At 41.1% G+C, this 22,527-nt stretch overlaps 1 protein-coding gene across 4 annotated transcripts in view; it reads right to left on the bottom strand.

The window, feature by feature from the left end:
* Positions 1 to 22,527, bottom strand: part of evi5 (ecotropic viral integration site 5) — a 90,962-nt gene that overhangs the window by 5,012 nt on the left and 63,423 nt on the right. For all 4 annotated transcript variants that reach the window (XM_002933802.5, XM_031901004.1, XM_031901003.1 and 1 more), the window contains one exon: positions 13,525 to 13,620. In XM_002933802.5, coding sequence (XP_002933848.4) covers positions 13,525 to 13,620 — 96 coding nt within the window. The remainder of the gene's footprint in view (positions 1 to 13,524; positions 13,621 to 22,527) is intronic.

Raw genomic sequence — 22,527 nt, 5'->3', positions numbered from 1 at the left:
TGTTATATATATATATATATATATATATATATACACACACATCAGCAGGAGAGAACGGCACTCACAGGAACTTTTTCACATTGGAGACATCAGAGGCATCATAAGCAGTGAGGTTCTTTATTAGTCCGACGTTTCAGTTCCCACAGGAACTTTCATCAGGGACAACAAAATTGCAGTACACAGTGAACGTTATTTAAAGCCCAAAAGGGCGCCAAAATGGTTGCTAGGCAACAACAAACAAACAACATGTACACTTAATGTAAAGATATAGACACAACACAGTGTGAGGAGCAAGGACAGGGTACATAATAAATCAGCGCGTTCCTCCGAGCGCTAATAGGTACAAAGGGTACATAAAAAATAAAAAATATATACATCAGCACATCCTCCCGAGCGCTAGTGTACTAGCGCTACTACCTGCACATCTCTCCGTTTTTGCTTGGTCCTCTTTGCACCACTGCCACATATAAGACCCTCTAAACACACACCAAGGGGGCAGCAGGTGTGCCCCTTGGACTGATGGCCAATTCACAGAAGTAACTGGAACACCCCGCGTGGGGTGTTATTCACTGCGTGCCAGATCATTAAGTAACTAGAACACCCCGCGTGGGGTGCAGTATACCCGTTGTCTGACCTTGCTGCCACAATTTGCCCTGCGCAGGGCATGGTTTAAACTATCCCACGCGGGGTGTTCCAGTTACTTCTGTGAATTGGCCATCAATCCAAGGGGCACACCTGCCACACTTGAAAAAGGTCCCAAAAGGGACCGAAAATATTTGTTTGAACCACAAGACCCTTGGTGCTGGTTGTGTTTGATTTGGTATATTATATATATGAATTGATTGGCTCTTTATTAACTCAGACTAGTTTGGTAGCTAACAGTTTGAGTATTTTTGCAACAGTGTTAGGAACCACAGATTAACAGATCCTTACCTTCCCTATTAATCACCACTATCACTGCAGTATGAAAAAAGGGGTTAGATTTGGTTAAGGGAGTCCCTCACAGAATCATACATCCATGGAGCCAACTCATCAGTGACTGCACTGTATCAGTGTGCTGTGAAACTGGCTAGGAAGAAAATATGACTTGATATGGACAAGAGCTTTTAGAGTTTTGGGATAGCAAAATGGACAGTTGCACAAAATAACACACCATAGTAGAATAAAACACATTGAAAAAGTATAAGGTGCCAGTTATAAAATATATAATCATCAGTATTAACTATTGCCTGTAATGACATATGTATTATGAGATATGCATTCAAGTCACACGGGATGCCTTTATGGACTTAACATATGGCACCTATGTGTGAAGAACTTTCTTTCTAGCTTCTAACCAAGCAGGTATGTTTCATTTGCGACTAGCAGGTCTGACATTACCCAATACTTTATCTAAAGTCACTCCATCATTAAGACAGAAATGGAGTAGCTTGGCCATTAAGTGTCATTGATGGTTAATTGCCTCTTACAAACAGGGGGGGGGGGGTGTTTAGGGAGAGAAAGGAACAAAACATGCCAAGGAACATGCCACACGTCTGCCATCCCACCCAGTGTGATAGGAGAGACTGGCAGTTGACATTAAAGCAGTAGTTTTCAGACTTATAATTTGGTCAGGGGTCCCCTTATCTCCTAAACGGGGAAAAAATAATACTGTATGATAAAAGAAAAAAGCAACTATCCAATATGAAACACAGAGTAGTTTTCACCTAAGTTAACTTTTAGTATGTTACAGAATGGCCTATTTTTAGCAACTTCTCAATTGGCCTTTTTTTTTAATTTTGTAGTTTCTTAGTAATCTGCCCTTTCCTTCTCTTTTTTTTAGTTCAGTTTTGGGTAATTGGGATCACTAACCCTGGCATCCAAAAAACTTCTGCTGTTTGAGGACAAAATTTTATTGTCACTATAACTTCTCTTTATAATCAGGCCATCTTCTATTCCTCTCCAGGTCTTTCATTTACACAACTGCGTGGTTGCTATGGTATACTGGTCCTTTAATTTAGGATTACTTTGCGGATTCATTTTTTTCAGGTCTCCAGCTCAGATCTAAGAGATACAACAGAAATCAAGGGGATATTTCAATTTTGAGATACAGATTAAAAAGAATGGATTAAGGTTGTCACCTGACCCATCAAAAGGCTGGAAACTACGAAGAATGCTGGGATTTAAAATGATCATTCAAACTGAATATGTTGCACAATTCCTCATACTGTGCTTGACTAGGGTTAATGTGCTCATGATATTTTTTTAATATGATATGGAGAAATTTAGGAGTAGCTTAGTGATCAGCACATTGGAAATGATTTTTGATCAAGCAGGATGAAAAAAAAATCATTTAGTTAAATTAAATGTGTCCTTGGCTGGCAGAAGATGCCTTTGTAACATTGTTTCAACAACCAGGACAGCCGGATAAAGAATATAAATAATCAGACAGAAACTGCTTTCAGTAACAATAAATGTAAAATTGTTAAACATTTTTGCTGAATCTATACTGGAAAGCTGCTTGGCATTACCTTTCTTTCATTATGTAAAATGTTTAAGATTTTCATTATTTGAGCGGAGTTACCCTTCAAATACAGTGGGTTTTGGTACACTGAATGCTTTGCTGAGGTTAAAGGAAATAGATAAATATAGTATGATGACACATTGCCCCAGGGGCTCAATTTCTGTGAAAAACGCCTGAGAAAGCTTGCTTGGTTTAACCGAGTATCTCCCTGAAACGGGCGTGCCCTTCCTCATCTTGGCAATGGAAACATTCAGAACCTTGGAGTTCCATGACCTATACATGGTCCTGGAACTCCTCAGTGACTTATAATATCCTATCATTTACAATAGGGGGAATATATGGTTGGGTGGTGGCCAGACATGGGCATCCTTGGAACACTTAATTTATCTGATTTGCCCTTTAATCTGGGGGCCGTGTCCCAATTACTTTGGCCCTGGCCATTTGGGATCCTCTTTTTGATAAAATGTAAATCCTTGGAACACTCATCTAACCTTACCTATGCCTGCCATACACACACCATTTCAACATGAGCCTGAATAGGGCTTGTGCTAAACATACTTGTTGCCTAGTTTTTTTAATCATGAAAAATTGTTATTTTTGGAACTAAATAAGAAAATTAAACCAGTTTCACTTTGGCACTTCCTGGTCCGGATGAGCAGAGGTGAAGCTGATAACTCTAATTATTGGTGTACTGAGAAGCCCTCTGACAATGAGCTGCTAAAAAAGCTGTAGTTTAGGGTAGATGGATAAAAAAAGCAAATTCCAATTAGTCCTACACAATGGCGAAAATTAAAAGAACGAGTATACTATCCCTTTAAAGGAATAGTAACACCAAAATATGAAAGTGTATAAAAGTAGTTACAATATAATGCACTGTTGCCCTGCACTGGTACAACTGGTGTGTTTGCCTCAGAAAGACTTCTATAGTTTATATCAGTGCTGTCCAACTGGCGGCCCGCGGCCCCCCTCTGTGTGGCCCCCACCTGTCTGGCTGCTTTGATAACTTACCTTTGTGTAAGCTTTAAAGGAGACATATTCTATAAAAATTATGAATGTACCAGGGAATTATACTCCTCTAGATATAGAAGGATTGTGCTTAAAAAAGTTGTGTTTCCTGCTGTTTTATTGAGAAATTCCACAAAAACCCCACTAGCCCCGCCCATCTGTTCCACTTCCTGCTGGCTGAATTCTCTGGATGAGCTGGGAAGCCAGCGGCCCTCCGTACCCTGCGCTGTAGGATATGAACCAATCAGCAGCTAGGCTGACCTGATAGGGAACTGAAGCCTGTCTGTGCTTGTGTGACTGCAGGGCTGTGATTGGCTCTCCCCCTCCTACTGTGCTTCTGGCAGGGACCGTTAGGACACGCCCACCCCTCATTTGAAACACAGACAGGGACCTGAGAGGATCTATAGGGAGCTCCAATAAAGGGGCCATTGTTACAGATAGGATTAATGTTTAGCCCAATGGGAAACCAGCACCGTATATTATTCATAATTGCCTACAGGGTTAGGGGTTTTCCCATTTATCCAATATTTCTCCTTTAAATGGTATCAGTACTGGCCCCCTGCATGGTTAACACCTCAGATTCAGGCTGTAAAACCCCCTGTATTGTTTAAAAATGTAATCCCCTGTGTTGTTCACACCTTTTAATCCCTACATCGTTCATCCCCCGGATTGTTCACACCTCAGGCTCAGGCTGTAATCGCCCGATTACATTGTTCCCCTGCTCAGACAGACTGTAGGAGCAGTAGAAACCCACAAATAAACCCTGCACACTATAAAAAGAACATATACTGAGGTGGTACTGCAATTAAAAAGTTTTTTAATATATAGTTATTGTGCAGACTGTAGGAGCAGTAGCAGCATTGTGTCACTGTAGGCTGCCTGTGTGTGCCATACGCTGCCTGCCCTATGCTGCCTGTGTGTGCCATACACACAGGCAGGGTAGGGAAGGCAGAGTATGGCGCACACACAGGCAGGGTAGGGCAGGGAGAGTATGGCACACACAGGCAGCATAGGGCAGGCAGAGTATGGCACACACAGGCAGGGTAGGGAAGGCAGAGTATGACACAGGCAGGGTATGGCACACACAGGCAGGGTAGGGCACAACCAGGCAGGGTAGGGCAGGCAGTGTATGGCAAACACAGGCAGGGTAGGGAAGGCAGAGTATGGCACACACAGGCTGGGTAGGGAAGGCAGAGTATGGCACACACACAGGCAGGGTAGGAAAGGCAGAGTATGGCACACACAGGCAGGGTAGGGAAGGCAGAGTATGGCACACACAGGCAGGGTAGGGAAGGCAGAGTATGGCAGGTTTTTGCTGTACTACCACCATTAATATGGCTATGGTCATGTGATAACATGGGTGTGGCTTCAAGTGGGTGTGGTTTTAAAAAAAGGTTAGTGGTCAAAACTAGCTTCCATTATCGACCCTCCACCACAGAGGCCGGAAAAATTCTGGCCCTCGGTGCCAAAGAAGTTGGACAGCACTGGTTTATATAAATAAAACTGCTGTGTAGCCATGGGGGCAGCCATTCAAAGGAGAAAAGGCACAGGTTACTTAACCAATAACACATACAATCAAATTACAATCAAAGCCTACAGAGCTTATCTGTTATCTGCTATGTAACCTGTGCCTTTTCTCCCTTTTTCTAGTTTGAATGGCTGCCCTCAGTGCTACACAGCGGTTAACTTATATAAACTATAGTAGAGTTCTGTAGCAAACCCACCAGTTTTACCAGTGCAGGGCAACAGTACATTATATTTTAATTACTTTAAAGCACTTTAATTTTTTCGTGTTACTGTTCCTTTAACTGCAGGTCTGTTTTACTGCTGCCACAATGTACTCTGTACTTTGAACTACTTATTTAAGCAAAATACAAATGCTCTTGAAATTGCAAAAAACAAAGCCCCACAGTGTTAATAAGCAAGAACACAGCGCCTACAAATAATATTAATCATGGTTTCTCATGATACAAAGATGTATGAAAGCAGCACATGGGGACCCAAACAAACTTTTTGTATCCTGCCCCACAGGCTGAAAATCACTGGTTTATACAAAGTGCATGCATTAGCTAGGATGCAGAGCCCTAAATGCATTATAAACTGGAAATGAACGCCCAAAGAGTTCACCCCATTCATGACATGACCAGGAAAGAATTTGGTCCCCTCAGGACAGAACTACTTATGTACATATTGCCATTAATTCAGATAGGGATGTGATTAGCCACACAATGGTATCAGGAGTGCGACTTTCACAAGATGCTGTCACAGTGAAATCACACCACTCGGTACTGTGAGAGCACAGCCATTCACACATCCAGTACAAACCCGCAACTTCATATGTAACTGTGCTTTCTTTTTGGGGCGGCCCTGTCCTGCAAGCACTTGTAACCACCATGAGCGGAACCATGCAGCAGCAGCACTCAGGGTGTTTCTGAGAATCGGCCACTTCGCTGAGCTGCGAATCTGAAGCAGAACGTAGGACTATTTTTGTCTCCTCATTCGCTATGGAGTGCTGATGTTAATATGTGGGGAGAGTCCCACCAGCAGAGCAGAGTCATTTGCTAGAGAAGGCCATCCTTCACTAAGTTTCATGTCAGCTGCTGCCTTTTCTCCTAAATGGTAAACACTGATGAGAAGGCAACAACAACATGACTGAGTGTTAACTCTTTGGTCTACAGACCCCTCTGTGCCATTAGGCAATAGGAAACACATAACTAGAAGTACAAACCTATTAACTGTGGACACATGCACCTACCAAAATCCTACACATTTTAAAAAACATTGGTGGGATAAAGAATCCAAAGAACAATATGAAGCTGACCGCTTGCTTTTATTAAATTAAGTAACCTTTATAAAGGGAAAGTAAAACCTGTGCCACACAGATAAACACAAAGTCACCAAACAAATGGATCTTTCACCAATATGCTTCTGTGGGCAATATGGGGCCGATCCGATTGTTTGGACCTTGGGCCAATGACCGCATCATAATTGTTGCCATGCAGGTAGTTGGATGAAGGCGTGTGTCAATGTGCAGATGCAGTCCTTGATCAGACAGGAAAATCAAACCTGCCCAACTGACATCTGGTCGAGGCCCATTTGAGGGACCCATACATGGCCAGACAAGCTGGCAAATCTGCCTGAAGGGGCCAGATTTGCAGCTCAAAACTACCCGTGTATGGCCACCTTTTGTAATAGATATAAATCCCCTAGTACTGGGATTTCTTCTGGCACAGCCCCACACAGAACACATGCTAATTGGAGACAAGGCGCTTAATCTGCATGGGTACATGGCCCTTCAGAACAAAGCACCAGGCACAATTACAGATATGGGGTATCTAGCACATGCCTGTTAGGGTGTATAAAACAAAGCAGCTGTATGCCATGGCTGTACTAAAATACTCTGTATCTGCAAAAAAACAGAACAACAACATTCTCACAAGAACAAATCTCAAAGTGAAGCAGAGAAGCTGAGGACTTGTGCAAAACTCTGGACTTAGTTGCCAAAGCAGCTTTGTGGTGGCCCAATTTAAATGTGGGCAGACACATGCCTTGTAATCTCTTGTGCCACCCCCTGTAATCTAGCTAGAACATAGCAGGCTTGCAACATCCAACAGGAAGCACAGACAGGAGCTCAGTTACCAACGAGGGCCATAAAAACAGGATGGCTCGCATGCTGATAAATCATAGAGTTTCAATGGTTAGCAGTCTAGAGGAAAAAAAATGGGTTGAAGCAAGAGATTTATGGCTGTTACAAAATTAGCTGTTATTTTCCTTACAGAAAAGCAAAATTTCTTTTCACAGGCACAGGAAGTAGCAGGCTGAATTGCGCAAGGAATTAAATTTATTAAGAGTAACAGCAGTCTCCTGTAATATCATATTGATCCATGAGAGTTTCCTGTGTAATAGACATTTATACACTAATTCTACTTACCTTCTACAGTAACTCAAGTCTGTGGGCAAGATGCAGGCTGGGTGGTCGCATACTGTGCCGCTGCTGTCCCTAATGGAGTTTCTATGCAATAAAGGAATAAGAGCTAGATGGTGCCGCTGCTGCAGGCACAAGATTTCCTGGGCATGAACCAACACCATAATGTGCATGAAAATCTACATGAACTATACACTAATGAACTAATACAATGGGATAATATAGAGTTTGAATTCTCATTTTCCTTGGCTATCATTCTGGATTCTGGCAATAGGTGTATACTATAGTACTGTAGTGTGTGAGTGAATGGTGCTTTGAGAACCAACCAGTATGGCAGCTCTAAATACTCTGCACTAAATACGCAGAGATAGGATATGTAAAGTGTAAAGGACTGACTGTAAAAGGAATAATAGCCATTTTAGTGCATTCTAACCTCAAGCAGTTGCTGTGCTTTCCTGTGTTTGGTGTTGGGAGGGGGGGGGGGTTGGGAGGAAGGTTTATGCCCGGCGCAGGCTACTGATCTTTCATTGCCTAGCCTATTAGCAAAAAGGGGTTCTGTCAATCCTTCCTATAACTTTTCCATTACCAGTTCCTTTGATTCTAGCCGTTGCCCCTAATGATGAATACTCCCATCTGATAGGTCACAACCCTACATTATTCCACTAGGGGTGATTCTACATGACAGCAAGTTTTACCCCGTGACTGTTCAGTCTGTGTATTGGATTTAACATAACCAAATAACATTTCTACATTATTTCCTACAATGTTTTTAGCAGTACATGCCCTTTCTCTATCCTACAGTCCCTATACAGTACATGGATGTGTGATGAGCAAGCCTATAGTGGATACAGAACCTTTTGCGATCAAGCTGTGCTTCTTAGTTCTACCCTATTGCTGAAGACATAATATCTAGGCTAGTAAAAGCAGTTATCCCAGAAAAGGAGAAATAGAAAGAAAAAAAAATCTGCTGAATGTTGACCCCAAAATTGTATGCAGTTTCAGGGTTTTGTAACGGTTGGTGGAAGCAGCTGCCAGCAAGACGGCACGGAATAAGCAGCTGTTCCCTCCCTTGTATGTAGAACACAGGTACTGAGAAACAACCTGGTACCAGAAACAGTATTCAGAGAAAATATTGTCATTTCTTAGCATTCCAACCATAAACTAATAATTACAGGGGAAAATATAGATTATATAGCCACGCCAACATTCCCATGCCAGGGAACACAAACTGGAGGCCACAGATAGCGACACAGAGCTATAAATTAATTAATTTCATAAGAAATAGAAATGTTTTCCTCATACTGACTATGAGCAATAACGGCAGACAATAGTAATTGTAAAGTCTTACAATGTGAGTCTGTGTCCCAGTGAGAGCCGGCATGCAGAAGGCTTTAGGCACAGAGCTTCCCATCACTGCCGCCTTGTCTAGAAAAAGCTCTGATCCCAAGCATTCCAGATAAAGGATCACATACTGGTAGAAATAAGCGCCTTCAAAGCAGGTAGGCATCTGGATCCTACAGGGCCCACATTTGTATAAAAGATAACACAAACTATTACAGCTATTTATAACACATGGTTTTAACACTTAGTGCCTTTAATTATATAACCCCTTAAAGTTTGCCTAGGCGCAGTAACCCATATCGACCAATAAACAGGTAGAATTTACTTATCACCTACTTATAGGGGTACACCTGGGTTTAGCATGAGCATAAAGCTTTTGTGTAACATACTGTTTGCACCCTCCCTAACTGCATCAGCCAGGCACCAGCAACTCTCACGCTGTCTCAGGTCAGTGATCACCGCTGTACAGACACAAAGAATATGTGAGGCGGCTAAACATATCAGCTGCCAACTCTGTTGCACAGCTCTGCATTTGCTGTGCAGGTAGGGAACCTGTCAGGGGTCAGGTTGATGTGGCTTGGGAAAGGCTAGTCGAACATGTAGTTAAAAACCTATAGGGGGTCATTGATTTAAAAGTGGGAGTGAAAGGGGAAGTTGTAAGGATAAGAACAAAACACCATTAATCCTTATAATACAGAAAAATCACATTTTGTTTATCTTTTCTTAATTTTCTTAGTGTGCATTTACCCCAGGAGAATCTTGCACCCCTAATACTTTTATTTTATTAAAAAAGGCTGTTAACACTTATATTGAGCTTATAGTCTAGCATTTCACATAGGGGAGGGACTAAAAAGTAAATATTACTACACCAATTCATTTTATTTTGTGGTTTCTTTTCTTTACATGGCAAGCCTTTAATAGCATCACGTAGCCGAAGATGGACTAGCAACCCCCGAGGGTGAAGACACACTGAGCTACTAGTAGCAGCTACTTTTTCATGTCTACTAAACTCCAGAAAATCCCCTGCCATAGACAATACTGAGAATTGCCTCTGCTAAAACACACACACAGACAATTATCAGTAATGATCAGCATTTTAGTAGCCACAACAAGTAGCTGCTACTCATAGCTTCGTGTGTCTTCACCCTGAAAGTGACAAGAGCTGAGAGACTGACTCTTGCACCAATAATGTGAATATGTTATCACATTGGCACTGGAGTGCTAATCACACATAGCGGTTAGTGGTGACACCCTACTGCTTTGCATTATGATGACCAAATATGCCCTTCCTTTAGTGCTGTTTTTCCGCAGCATGGGAGGAACAGCACTAAAAAATAAAAATTGTTTTTTGAGACCAAATATGCTAGCGCAGTATAATGCCATGATAAAGTCCAGCCTGTGCACCCCCAAGCATTACTAACTAAACAGCAGTTGGTGGGTTGGAGGGTGACTATTCCTCATCTCACATATACAATGTAAGGCCTGAGAACCCCAATATTTAATTTTGATTCCATACATGGACCAACTCATTCAGGAGTAGCTATGTTGGCATGCAGCATCAACCTGTGTGTGGCCAGTATTAAATGTAGTGTATTCAACTTATACACAATTGACGTTATAACACAAATACCAATCTATAAAGCTACTTGGTCACAGAGCAATCAATAGTGAACCCTTTAGCCAATCTCAGGTCTTACCCTGTAACCATGCCCACTGCCTAGCTCTGGAAATCAGAAGTTAAAACAAAATACTCTGATGTCTACTGGCACCCTAAACAATCTGTGTTGCATATTATCATATTATGGCTGGGAAAAACACACAACCTAATCTCCATGTGCTACCCTTGGTGTTTAAAAAAGCCCCACCATTCCTCTGGATCAGGGGTCCCCAACCTCTTACTCGTGAGCCATAGTCAAATGTAAAAAGACTTGGGGAGCAACACAAGCATCATAAAAGTTCATGGAGGTGCCAAATAAGGGCTAAGATTGGCTATTAGGCAGCCTCTATGGACACTATCAGCTTACAGGAGGCTTTATTTTTCTAGGAAATCTTGTTTTTATTCAACCAAAACTTGCCACCAAGTCAGGAATTCAAAAATAACTACCTGGTTTGGGGGAACGGAGAGCAACATCCAAGGGGTTGGTGAGCAACATATTACCCCCGAGCCACTGGTTGGGGATCACTGATATAGAGGATACACTGAGCTACCACCATGTCCCCTAGCATCTGCTTTATCTCTAATGTCAAGGCCATGGACTATGATGGACATCATTATAATCATTTAATTATGAAATGTACAACATTTCAGCCACAGAGGGTTGTGACTGCTAGACGCAATTTTTAAAACAATAAAAAAACAAAACAAAAAAATTGGTTACAGATGTGAAAGTCCCAGAACAGGCAAGAGTTAGATGTTCATCTGCCAAGTGCATGAGAACTGGAGCCTTGCATTAAAGTTTGCAAAATTAAAATATTCACCAATTGCATTGGAATTCCACGTAAAAGACCAATACAAAGTGGTGTACACGTGAGAAGTGGAACGAAAATCATACATGATTCCAAACATTTTTTACAAATAAATAACTGCAAAGTTGGGTGTGCGTAATTATTCAGCCCCCTTTGGTCTGAGTGCAGTCAGTTGCCCATAGACATTGCCTGATGAGTGCTAATGACTAAATAGAGTGCACCTGTGTGTAATCTAATGTCAGTACAAATACAGCTGCTCTGTGACGGCCTCAGAGGTTGTCTAAGAGAATATTGGGAGCAACAACACCATGAAGTCCAAAGAACACACCAGACAGGTCAGGGATAAAGTTATTGAGAAATTTAAAGCAGGCTTAGGCTACAAAAAGATTTCCAAAGCCTTGAACATCCCACGGAGCACTGTTCAAGCGATCATTCAGAAATGGAAGGAGTATGGCACAACTGTAAACCTACCAAGACAAGGCCGTCCACCTAAACTCACAGGCCGATCAAGGAGAAATGCAGCCAAGAGGCCCATGGTGACTCTGGACGAGCTGCAGAGATCTACAGCTCAGGTGGGGGAATCTGTCCATAGGACAACTATTAGTTGTGCACTGCACAAAGTTGGCCTTTATGGAAGAGTGGCAAGAAGAAAGCCATTGTTAACAGAAAACCATAAGAAGTCCCGTTTGCAGTTTGCCACAAGCCATGTGGGGGACACAGCAAACATGTGGAAGAAGGTGCTCTGGTCAGATGAGACCAAAATGGAACTTTATAGCCAAAATGCAAAACGCTATGTGTAGCGGAAAACTAACACTGCACATCACTCTGAAAACACCATCCCCACTGTCAAATATGGTGGTGGCAGCATCATGCTCTGGGGTTGCTTCTCTTCAGCAGGGACAGGGAAGCTGGTCATAGTTGATGGGAAGATAGATGGAGCCAAATACAGGGCAATCTTGGAAGAAAACCTCTTGGAGTCTGCAAAAGATTTGTGACTGGGGCGGAGGTTCACCTTCCAGCAGGACAACGACCCTAAACATAAAGCCAGGGCAACAATGGAATGGTTTAAAACAAAACATATCCATGTGTTAGAATGGCCCAGTCAAAGTCCAGATCTAAATCCAATCGAGAATCTTTGGCAAGATCTGAAAACTGCTGTTCACAAACGCTGTCCATCTAATCTGACTGAGCTGGAGCTGTTTTGCAAAGAAGAATGGGCAAGGATTTCAGTCTCTAGATGTGCAAAGCTGGTAGAGACATACCCTAAAAGACTGGCAGCTGTAATTGCAGCAAAAGGTGGTTCTACAAAGTATTGACTCAGGGGGCTGAATAATTATGCACACCCCACTTTGCAGTTATTTATTTGTAAAAAATGTTTGGAATCATGTATGATTTTCGATCCACTTCTTTCGTGTACACCACTTTGTATTGGTCTTTCACGTGGAATTCCAATAAAATTGATTCATGTTTGTGGCTGTAATGTGACAAAATGTGGAAAAGTTCAAGGGGGCCTATATATAGAAAGCAGCAGGGAAGAACGGCACTCACAGAAAGTTTTTTCACACTGGAGACATCAAGAAGTTTTATCAGTAGTGAGGTTCTTTATTAGTCAGACGTTTCAGCTCCTACAGGAACTTTCATCAGGGACAACAGTGGATATATATATTATATACTGTCCAAAATGATATATAGGTTTTATATACAATGGACCTCAATGGGATACATTTAGGGTACTGTACAGCAAGCCGTTCCTCCCCTATTGGTCTGCTTGGCTAGTCCTTGTACAAGTTTTTTATTGCACAGAAAAGCTGACTATTTAGGCCATGCTAGACACAATGCTCATGTGTTTTGCTCAGCTTGCAAGAAGTAACTGACATTAAGCAAGTATCCTCTTTTTGCAATCTCAGCCCTACCAACATACAAGCATCCTTTCCCCACAACGGCAAGACCACAAATCAACACATGTGCTTCAGGCATCGCTGCGCTCCAGCCTCACACACGCACACACACAACTCCCTTCATTAGAGGCACAAGGACTGGAGTCACCACTCAGTGAAATCAACAGAAATGGTTATTAGACTGAATTATTAGAACACGTAAATTGGAAGGGAATATATGTAACATACAGTACATATGAACACACTAAATAGGATACTATGGATTCCATGTGAAATGATGCCAATGTACTAAATATACAGGAAAAGTAGATCACTGAGTAAAGATGGAAAAATAAGGGAAAACGAGAGTAGCTGCGTCAGTGTGTCCTTTATTGTCATGAACTTACCTCATGTTTTAGCTCTACAATCTGATCTTTTAACTCTCTGATATATTGACTGGAGTCCGAGTTATTCAGTTGGCCTTGGATTTTCCCTTCTTCTTTCTGTAAGAAAGCAAAACCATTGTGACACCTGAAAATTTGTGTCAAGTCGTTACAAACAGAAAAACCCGCCGAGCATTATTATCGCCTAAGGAAAGGGAAAAACGCATTTTAACAATTAAAGGCACAATACACGTTTATGCCTAACATTAGGCAAACGGAAAAGGCACATATATACAGTATATATCTATTAAGGAGACAGATTTTTGCTTACATTTGAACATACTGCAGTGCATCGAGTGCGGGGGGTATTTACAAACATGTAGCCAAAGTAGAAATCATGTGGCCAGCAAAATGTCCCACCTGACGTTACCCTGAGAGCACAAGTTAATTACCATCACTTTTTAGTGATATTTGGATCTTGATAAAGAACAACTCTGTATAATTACACATATTCCCTTTAATAACCATTAAGGCTCAACCCAATCAATATTACATACCATTTCATTTTACACAAAACAACATATAGTTTCCCCAAAGTATCTGTGGGAAGAAGGCACTCGAAGCTATTTTCCAAGAAGCCATATGTGAGTGAGGTTTTATCAGAGAGTGTCAGTTAACAGACTTCCTTTAGAAGGAAAACAGGTGCATGAACATGAAATCAAGGGACTATGCTAGGTAAGGCTGTTCCTTCTGAGCAATAGGCTCACTCGTGCTCCACTTAACCCAATACCACCAACGATATGTGGGGGAGAGAATGCAGTACTTGTCGCACCAGCACAACTGTGTTTTCTCCCAATTAGTGTGTTCTGAATAGTGTGCGCCTGCAGTATGTGGTTTGCACCACCAAGCAAATAAAAATGAGTGGTTGGAAGAGGTAATGCTGATTGCGCCTCCTGTGTTCTGCACAACCCATATAGAATAGGACTTTCCAACTAAAGGTGTGTGAGCCCAGTAAGGAGCTGAAACTGTTCTCATGGCCCCTGGCTACTCAGCGGATGTAGTGACTTTGTAAAACATCATAATTTTTTTTTTTGTATCAGATCAAGCCTTTGGACCTTGGATATACATAGGAAGACATGTATTCTTTCTTATGTTCCAGTACAGTATGATACTATATAGGGGCTCTCTACAGAAGAGACGATAGCAAGCGATAGCTTCTAATGAGTAGCAGCAAAGACAAAAGGATTTACAAAAGAAAAGAAAATACGCCAACATATGGTGAGTCCTTCAAACATTTTTGAAGGAATCCATAAAAAAAAAAAAAAAGGACTCTAAACTGCACAAGTTACCTATCAAAACAAACCAAATCTTTGTTTTCATTTTCTAAACTGTAGTAGACAGATCATTGATTGGAACCAATGTTAGTGTATTATAAAGGGACTATTTACTAACAAGCCACACTGGCCACACCACTGAGGACAGGCAGAGTATGGCACATACAGACACCATAGGCAGGCACAGGCAGAGCAGGGCAAAAGACATGGACCATGTATATAACCGATCTAAGATGAATAGTATATACTGTATGAACAGTATATACTATGTACAGTGACACAATTCTGGTGCAGCAGTCACTATTTAGGGCCTCTGTTTGAATCCCAGTTGTGGTCTTCCTTGTGGCATTAAAAACAGTTAGATGCTTGGTACTACAGCACTTGTTTGCACGATACCACCACCCCCCCCCCCCCAAACAAGCCTTGTATATGCCAACTGCTGGTTTGAGGGGAACTTTAGAGGGTCAAGTGGGGCATGTGTGCAACCAGTTGCATACATGCTGGGTGTAAAAACTGCTAACCTAAAGGATTATAAAGATTTCTTTAGAGGTTTTTAAATTTGCATCCTGTTTGACTTGTGTGTAGATCTCAGCTGGCAACACATGAAAGGGAATCATCATTTCCTGTGATTTTTTTTTTTAAAGGGAATACAGATGTTCAGAGAGGTGAAGCCACCAAACAAATGCCACATTTACCAATTACAGTGAAATACTGAGGAACATACAGCTTGTGTGACAGGTGCATAGACAATACAGAGAGCAAGTGGCACATTCACTGATTGAAGGTACATTTGTTTTACTGACAGTGAAACAGTATTTGCCTTTTAACACTGCAGGAATACAGCTAATATTCTCAGGTTGTATTTTAAGGGTGAAGACACACCAGAAAATACCCTGCTATAGATAATACTGAGAATAGCCTCTGCCCAAATACATGTAGAGACAGTTATTAGTAAATGATCAGCTTTGTCTATTTTTGTAGCTGCTACTAGTAGCTCTGTGTGTCTTCACCCTAACGGCTTAGTAAATATTGCAATTTACAGAAATTATGCAATATGCAGAAATTTTGGCCCCCAAAATCCTGCATATTGCACAAGTACACAGTGATGGCCGTCCCAGGGTGCCCCAGCAGCGGGTTGCCAGCAGGAAGTAGGGCTGACTATTAATAAGTGCGTGCCTGCCCCATGGGATTGTGTTTTCTCCCCTGGTACCTCATTGTGGAGAATGTGTTGGCCTGGAGCCATTGTGGAAAAATATAATGCCAAATTACTTAACATACATTTTTATTGTAAACCCTATCTATTGGGTTACTGTTGAAAACAGAACTTCCTTTATTAAAGGGGAACTGCCATTCCAATAAACATGTACCCAAACTGTAGTGGGTGGATAAAGAGGTAGTCCCCCTCCCAAACACTTTTTTTCAGTTCTTTCCACATATAACACACTCAATAATGATTTTTTTTTTAGTTGCTTTCTGTTTATTATTTCTTTTGGCCATTTCTAAGGTAAAACTTTAAATATGAAGAAATAAATGAAATAAGGGTTACCCCTTTGTGTTATCTAAACTTTTATCAAAATATGTTGACATATCATTGCAGAATCAGAGGAAGGTCAGCAAATGTATTTTTGTAACAATTGGTTTAGGAAAGATCAGTAGAAATAAGTTAAGAATTTTTTTTTTTTTTTTTTACTAAAGTATCAAATTTTAACAGTTCTGAGAGTCAGCACTAGACTTGTGCGGGGCAGGCGAGTTTGGACTGGCCAAATACTATTGCAGCGGGGGTCAGCTGCTCCTAGGAAACTCAAGAAGGTAAAAAATGTAATACCCTTCTTAATAAAGCATTCCCTCCCACGCCTTGTTCCATTTGGATGGATTCTGACAAATTTTGTTTGGCTTGGAAGTGGCCAAAGAGTAAATGCACCCTAAAAAGTGGTGTGCTGACTGGATTCTGCCATAAGGTGAGGGGAGTGAGGGAATGCTTGCTATTGAGAAGGTGGCTTTATGGGTAACATGGCTTCCTTTCAATCTGTAAATTCAGGTATGTCTGTAAAAAAAAATTCTCCTTATCATTGGCAGCTCGGATGCACCTTTTCTACATAAGCCAAAATAAATAAACTTTAATTCAAAAGGATGGGGGGTATGTTTTCCCTTGTAAACCTCAATTTTAGAAAAACAGTCAAAACTAGAAAGGGAAGTTTGAGAACAAACTTCATGTTGGTTTGAAAAGCATGAAGCCACTGAATGATATCTGGCTGTTGTTGGCTCCACCCAGTTTTTCTACCTTGGATCACAATTACAGTGGTGTGAAAAACTATTTGCCCCCTTCCTGATTTCTTATTCTTTTGCATGTTTGTCACACAAAATGTTTCTGATCATCAAACACATTTAACTATTAGTCAAAGATAACACAAGTAAACACAAAATGCAGTTTTTAAATGAGGGTTTTTATTATTTAGGGAGAAAAAAAATCCAAACCTACATGGCCCTGTGTGAAAAAGTAATTGCCCCCTGAACCTAATAACTGGTTGGGCCACCCTTAGCAGCAATAACTGCAATCAAGCGTTTGCGATAACTTGCAACGAGTCTTTTACAGCGCTCTGGAGGAATTTTGGCCCACTCATCTTTGCAGAATTGTTGTAATTCAGCTTTATTTGAGGGTTTTCTAGCATGAACCGCCTTTTTAAGGTCATGCCACAACATCTCAATAGGATTCAGGTCAGGACTTTGACTAGGCCACTCCAAAGTCTTCATTTAGTTTTTCTTCAGCCATTCAGAGGTGGATTTGCTGGTGTGTTTTGGGTCATTGTCCTGCTGCAGCACCCAAGATCGCTTCAGCTTGAGTTGACGAACAGATGGCCGGACATTCTGGTAGACAGTAGAATTCATGGTTCCATCTATCACAGCAAGCCTTCCAGGTCCTGAAGCAGCAAAACAACCCCAGACCATCACACTACCACCACCATATTTTACTGTTGGTATGATGCTCTTTTTCTGAAATGCTGTGTTACTTTTACGCAAGATGTAACGTGACGCGCACCTTCCAAAAAGTTCAACTTTTGTCTCGTCGGTCCACAAGGTATTTTCCCAAAAGTCTTGGCAATTATTGACATGTTTTTTAGCAAAATTGAGATGAGCCATAATGTTCTTTTTGCTTAAAAGTGGTTTGCGCCTTGGAAATCTGCCATGCAGGCCGTTTTTGCCCAGTCTCTTTCTTATGGTGGAGTCGTGAACACTGACCTTAATTGAGGCAAGTGAGACCTGCAGTTCTTTAGATGTTGTCCTGGGGTCTTTTGTGGCCTCTCGGATGAGTTGTCTCTGCGCTCTTGGGGTAATTTTGGTCGGCCGGCCACTCCTGGGAAGGTTCACCACTGTTCCATGTTTTTGCCATTTGTGGATAATGGCTCTCACTGTGGTTCGCTGGAGTCCCAAAGCTTTAGAAATGGCTTTATAACCTTTACCAGACTGATAGATCTCAATTACTTTTGTTCTCATTTGTTCCTGAATTTCTTTGGATCTTGGCATGATGTCTAGCTTTTGAGGTGCTTTTGGTCTACTTCCGTGTGTCAGGTAGCTCCTATTTAAGGGATTTCTTGATTGAAACAGGTGTGGCAGTAATCAGGCCTGGGGGTGACTACAGAAATTGAACTCAGGTGTGATAAACCACAGTTAAGTTATTTTTTAACAAGGGGGGCAATCACTTTTTCACACAGGGCCATGTAGATTTGGAGTTTTTTTCTCCCTTAATAACGTAAACCTTCATTTAAAAACTGCATTTTGTGTTCAATTATGTTATCTTTGACTAATAGTTAACGGTTTTTGATGAGCAGAAACATTTAAGTGTGACAAACATGCAAAAGAATAAGAAATCAGGAAGGGGGCAAATAGTTTTTCACACCACTGTATATAGTAAAACCACTGTGCAAAGTTTGGGGACCCTGGTTTTAATAGTGTCTGAATGGCAGAAATTTAAATTTCCCCACTGAAAGTCAACAAGTGACATCCGATTGGCGGCTGCGCTCACTTTTTCTAACCTGAAACTGCAGTTACCGAGTAACTAACTCTGCAAAATGATTGGCTGTTGGTGGCCCCACCCACTTTTTCAAAACTAAAACTGCAGTCCCCTAGTGACCAACTGTGAGAAGTTTGGGGACCCTGGTGTTAATACTGTGAGAATGGCAGCAAGTTGGATTTTCCCATTGAAAGTCTGCAGGTAAAATCTGATTGGCTGTTGGTGGCTCCTCCCACTAAAAAACCCAAAAAACAAAAAAAAAAAAACTTAAATACGTAGTCACCCAGTGACTGGCTGTGCAGTTTGGGAACCCTGGCATCACACCAATAAAATTCAATAGGCGAAATCTCACTTTGGGACATCCAACAAATGTTGCTGTTTTGTTCGGGTGACCCCATGATTATGTTATTCAAGTTTGGGGGGGTTTGCTTCAAAGCTGTAAGTGTGGCAGCAGTTTGAAAATCTTCCCTGTCAAAGTCAATGGGAAAATTGGGGTGACAAAAAAAGACGGGGTGTAATCGCTTAAGCACAAGCAACCTGCTCTGCTATAGGGCGAAGTGTGGAGCGTTTGGGTGTTGTACCCCTAAAACTGTAGGAGGAGTAGCGTTTAGAAAATGGGGGGTGCTAAGAATAAGAAAAAGCGGAAGAATAAGCTGAAGTCAGGGAACAGTATGTTGGGGTTTTCAACCCAACATAATTAAAAAGCCCATTATATCTGGGACACTATTTGAAACAAGTGAATTTAAAAAGAATGTTTTTTAAACTAGCCCATTTATGGGGACCTGCCAACCGGATATAAGCTGTATATAGTGTAAGTAATGTTTTTTTTACTAACGGTCCCCTTTAAAAATTATTTTTTAAAACTAGGTTTAATTATGTTGTGAGATATAAATGACATATTTTTGTGCATTTCTCCCTATTGCAAACAACCCAACCGTGCTGTTTGCCAGTGGCACTCTACAGATCACTGAATTATGCTGCAATCAGCCAGTCAGCAGGTGAAATCTAACAGCCAATCCCACTTATAAGGAAGAAACAAAGATTTATTAAACATTGACTATTGTTTGGATTTTTTTTCCAACAATGGTTCCCTGACTATTAAGAGTTGGCAGTGCAAATAGATTTTGGTAGCACACTACCACGTCCTGGTGACAATGACAAGCACTGGTTGCAAGTGCTGAGTGCACAGTTACCTCACTACAGAAATTTCAGATATGTTTGTGGTCGGTTAAGATGGAGACCAGATTTTCAGAAAATGATTTTCATCTGAGAGGGCATATAAATGTGGTGAGGTGGCCTCTTGTTGACTTTGTGGTGACTCATTTGAGTAACACACACAAAAAAATAAAATAGAAGCACTAGGGCTGATCTGAAAAAAAAAAAATAGCGTTTCCTGTAAAGCAGCAGATGGAAACTAAACCTTTCTGAGTTTGAGGTTTTGGTCTTTACAAGAGAATAGCTCAGTATTTAAGAAGAGAATAGTACTAACTTAAGGGCACTGATTTTAGGTGAAAAACTTAAATTTCAAACATAATACAGTAAGGAAACACAGAATTGACAGTAATTAAGAAAGGCTTAGTTGTTTAATAAATGAAATCCTTCCAAATTTAAATTCTATGTGATTTACAAATATATAATATATATTATTCCCCTGCCAACTATTCAGCTGTATGATAGTCCTGTGACCTGTGATATAAACTGGGCAAAGCCCGGCAGATAGAAGGCATGGTTAAGAAATATTGGGTCTGATCTGGGTGGATCATGGGCAAGAGTGCCAAGATGCAACATAGTTTTGCTTGGACAAAGCTTTTTCCATACACGACAACACAGCCATGCCATATATTAATGAGTACAAGTATATGCCAGCAAACAACAAAACCATGTTCTTCACAGAATATGCCTGAAAACAATATTTCCTCCCTACCAAAGAAGGGATACAGGCTAAATACAAAATAAATATAGGAACTGATAATGACCTAGAACTGTATGCGACTATATGACTTGGTCTCTTTTTCAGGAGGCCAACTAAATCTTCATCATTCTCCTCCTAAATTTTCTTGGGAAAGAGACATTTTATTCAAAATGTTCTATTAGTAAAGCCCCTTAGAAACACTAATGGTCTAAATGCCTGCAATGGGTTGTAACCTAATCTGTACACAGTTGGCTACACACAGGTTTTGCTTTACAGCATAGATAGTGCTTTTCCATATGCAAGAATCATAAAAGAGATACAACCAGATTTGGTTGATATTTGGGCACAATGCACAGTTCTGTGTTCTGCCACAATCATGTCTATAATCACAGCATGTACCACACTGGAAATCTGGTAATGCAGTTTGTGTGGCAAACCCAAGGGCAGAGCCAGGGAGGCATGCTATCCATTCCTCTGCCACCCATTGTGTTATTGGGCTAGTTATTAGGTTAGTGCAAGCAAAATAAGCATGTACATGCAAGTGATCTCACTTATTTTATGTGGCTGATTTAGCAGGGACAGGTTATTTATAGAGATACTGAAGTAATGCGGTTTGATAAATTAAAGGCCTGAGCTGTAGGGAGCACAAAGGTCAACCTAGGTGTCATTTTCACTTTACGCTACGGAGCACTAAGCAAGCAGGAGAGGAAGACTTTTATGTACAGAAATGAACCCCAAACATGCTTAGTTTTATATACTCTTCAAACCACACACAGTGCATGCACCTTAAGAAACCTGTGTGTCATATACCTCTTCTTTATTCCTCCAAGAACATAACCTCCCCCACAAAATGAACTCCCATATAAGGAGTATATTTAATAAGAGGCGAACTGTCTGTTCACCCTTTGATGATATGTGCCTAAATGCTGTAGCAATTAACTTTACTTTAGAGAGTAAACAGATATTCTCCCAAGATTCAGTAGTTTTGTGTAGCTCTCACGGTGACTTTAATGGTAACAGCACATGGGACTACTGCGGCCACAGTTTTTAGTAGCCTGGAAACATAAAATTTTGACTCTTGAGAAAGTCAGAGAGTGCTAGCTAGGTTCCCATCCAACACAAAAAACCCAAGCGCAGAGGGGTGAGGGCACTCCATTCCCAAGCCAAACTCGGGGCGGCGCTAGGAGCTGAAACACCCTGCTCCTAATTACAATGTAAAAATGGAGGAGTGATGGCTCGACTTGGATTTTTACTATTGGGTGTTATCATATCTACCAATAGGTGGGGTCAGGGGTGTATTTATAATAAGGAACCTGAGTTCGAACGTTTTAAAGCTCTTAGGACTCTCTTCCGTTTCTGAAATGTTTTCTTTCTATGTGGTGTCTGTAGACTACAAATAATCCAACACAGAGATTAGAGAGAACAGCAGTAATATCTGTAGCAAGGTGGGAGTTGCAACTGGGACAGACAATGAAGAACTGACTGTTCTCTGGACTGACATCAGTGGGATGATGATGTGCCCTACAATTACACCCAAACGTTTCTCATTCAATATGTGTTTAAAGCAACTTGCCTGAATATAATGTATTTTCTGTCATTTACCTCTCAGAATTGAAGTAATTGTGAAGCTGCTACAAAACGCCACTGCAATACAAGTAGAAAGCAGCCTAAAAGGTTAAAGAACAATATTCCACTGTCTAAATTGCTAACATTTCTACATTAAATTTTTTTATCCAATGTATCTACAGCGCAGTTCTTGGGAACCTTTTAGC

This window comes from Xenopus tropicalis, chromosome 4 (genome assembly GCF_000004195.4).
Source record: "Xenopus tropicalis strain Nigerian chromosome 4, UCB_Xtro_10.0, whole genome shotgun sequence".
In the NCBI taxonomy this organism is placed as follows: domain Eukaryota; kingdom Metazoa; phylum Chordata; class Amphibia; order Anura; family Pipidae; genus Xenopus; species Xenopus tropicalis.
The sequence above is the reverse complement of the archived record's forward strand: the minus strand, read 5'-3'. Positions and strand labels throughout refer to the sequence as shown.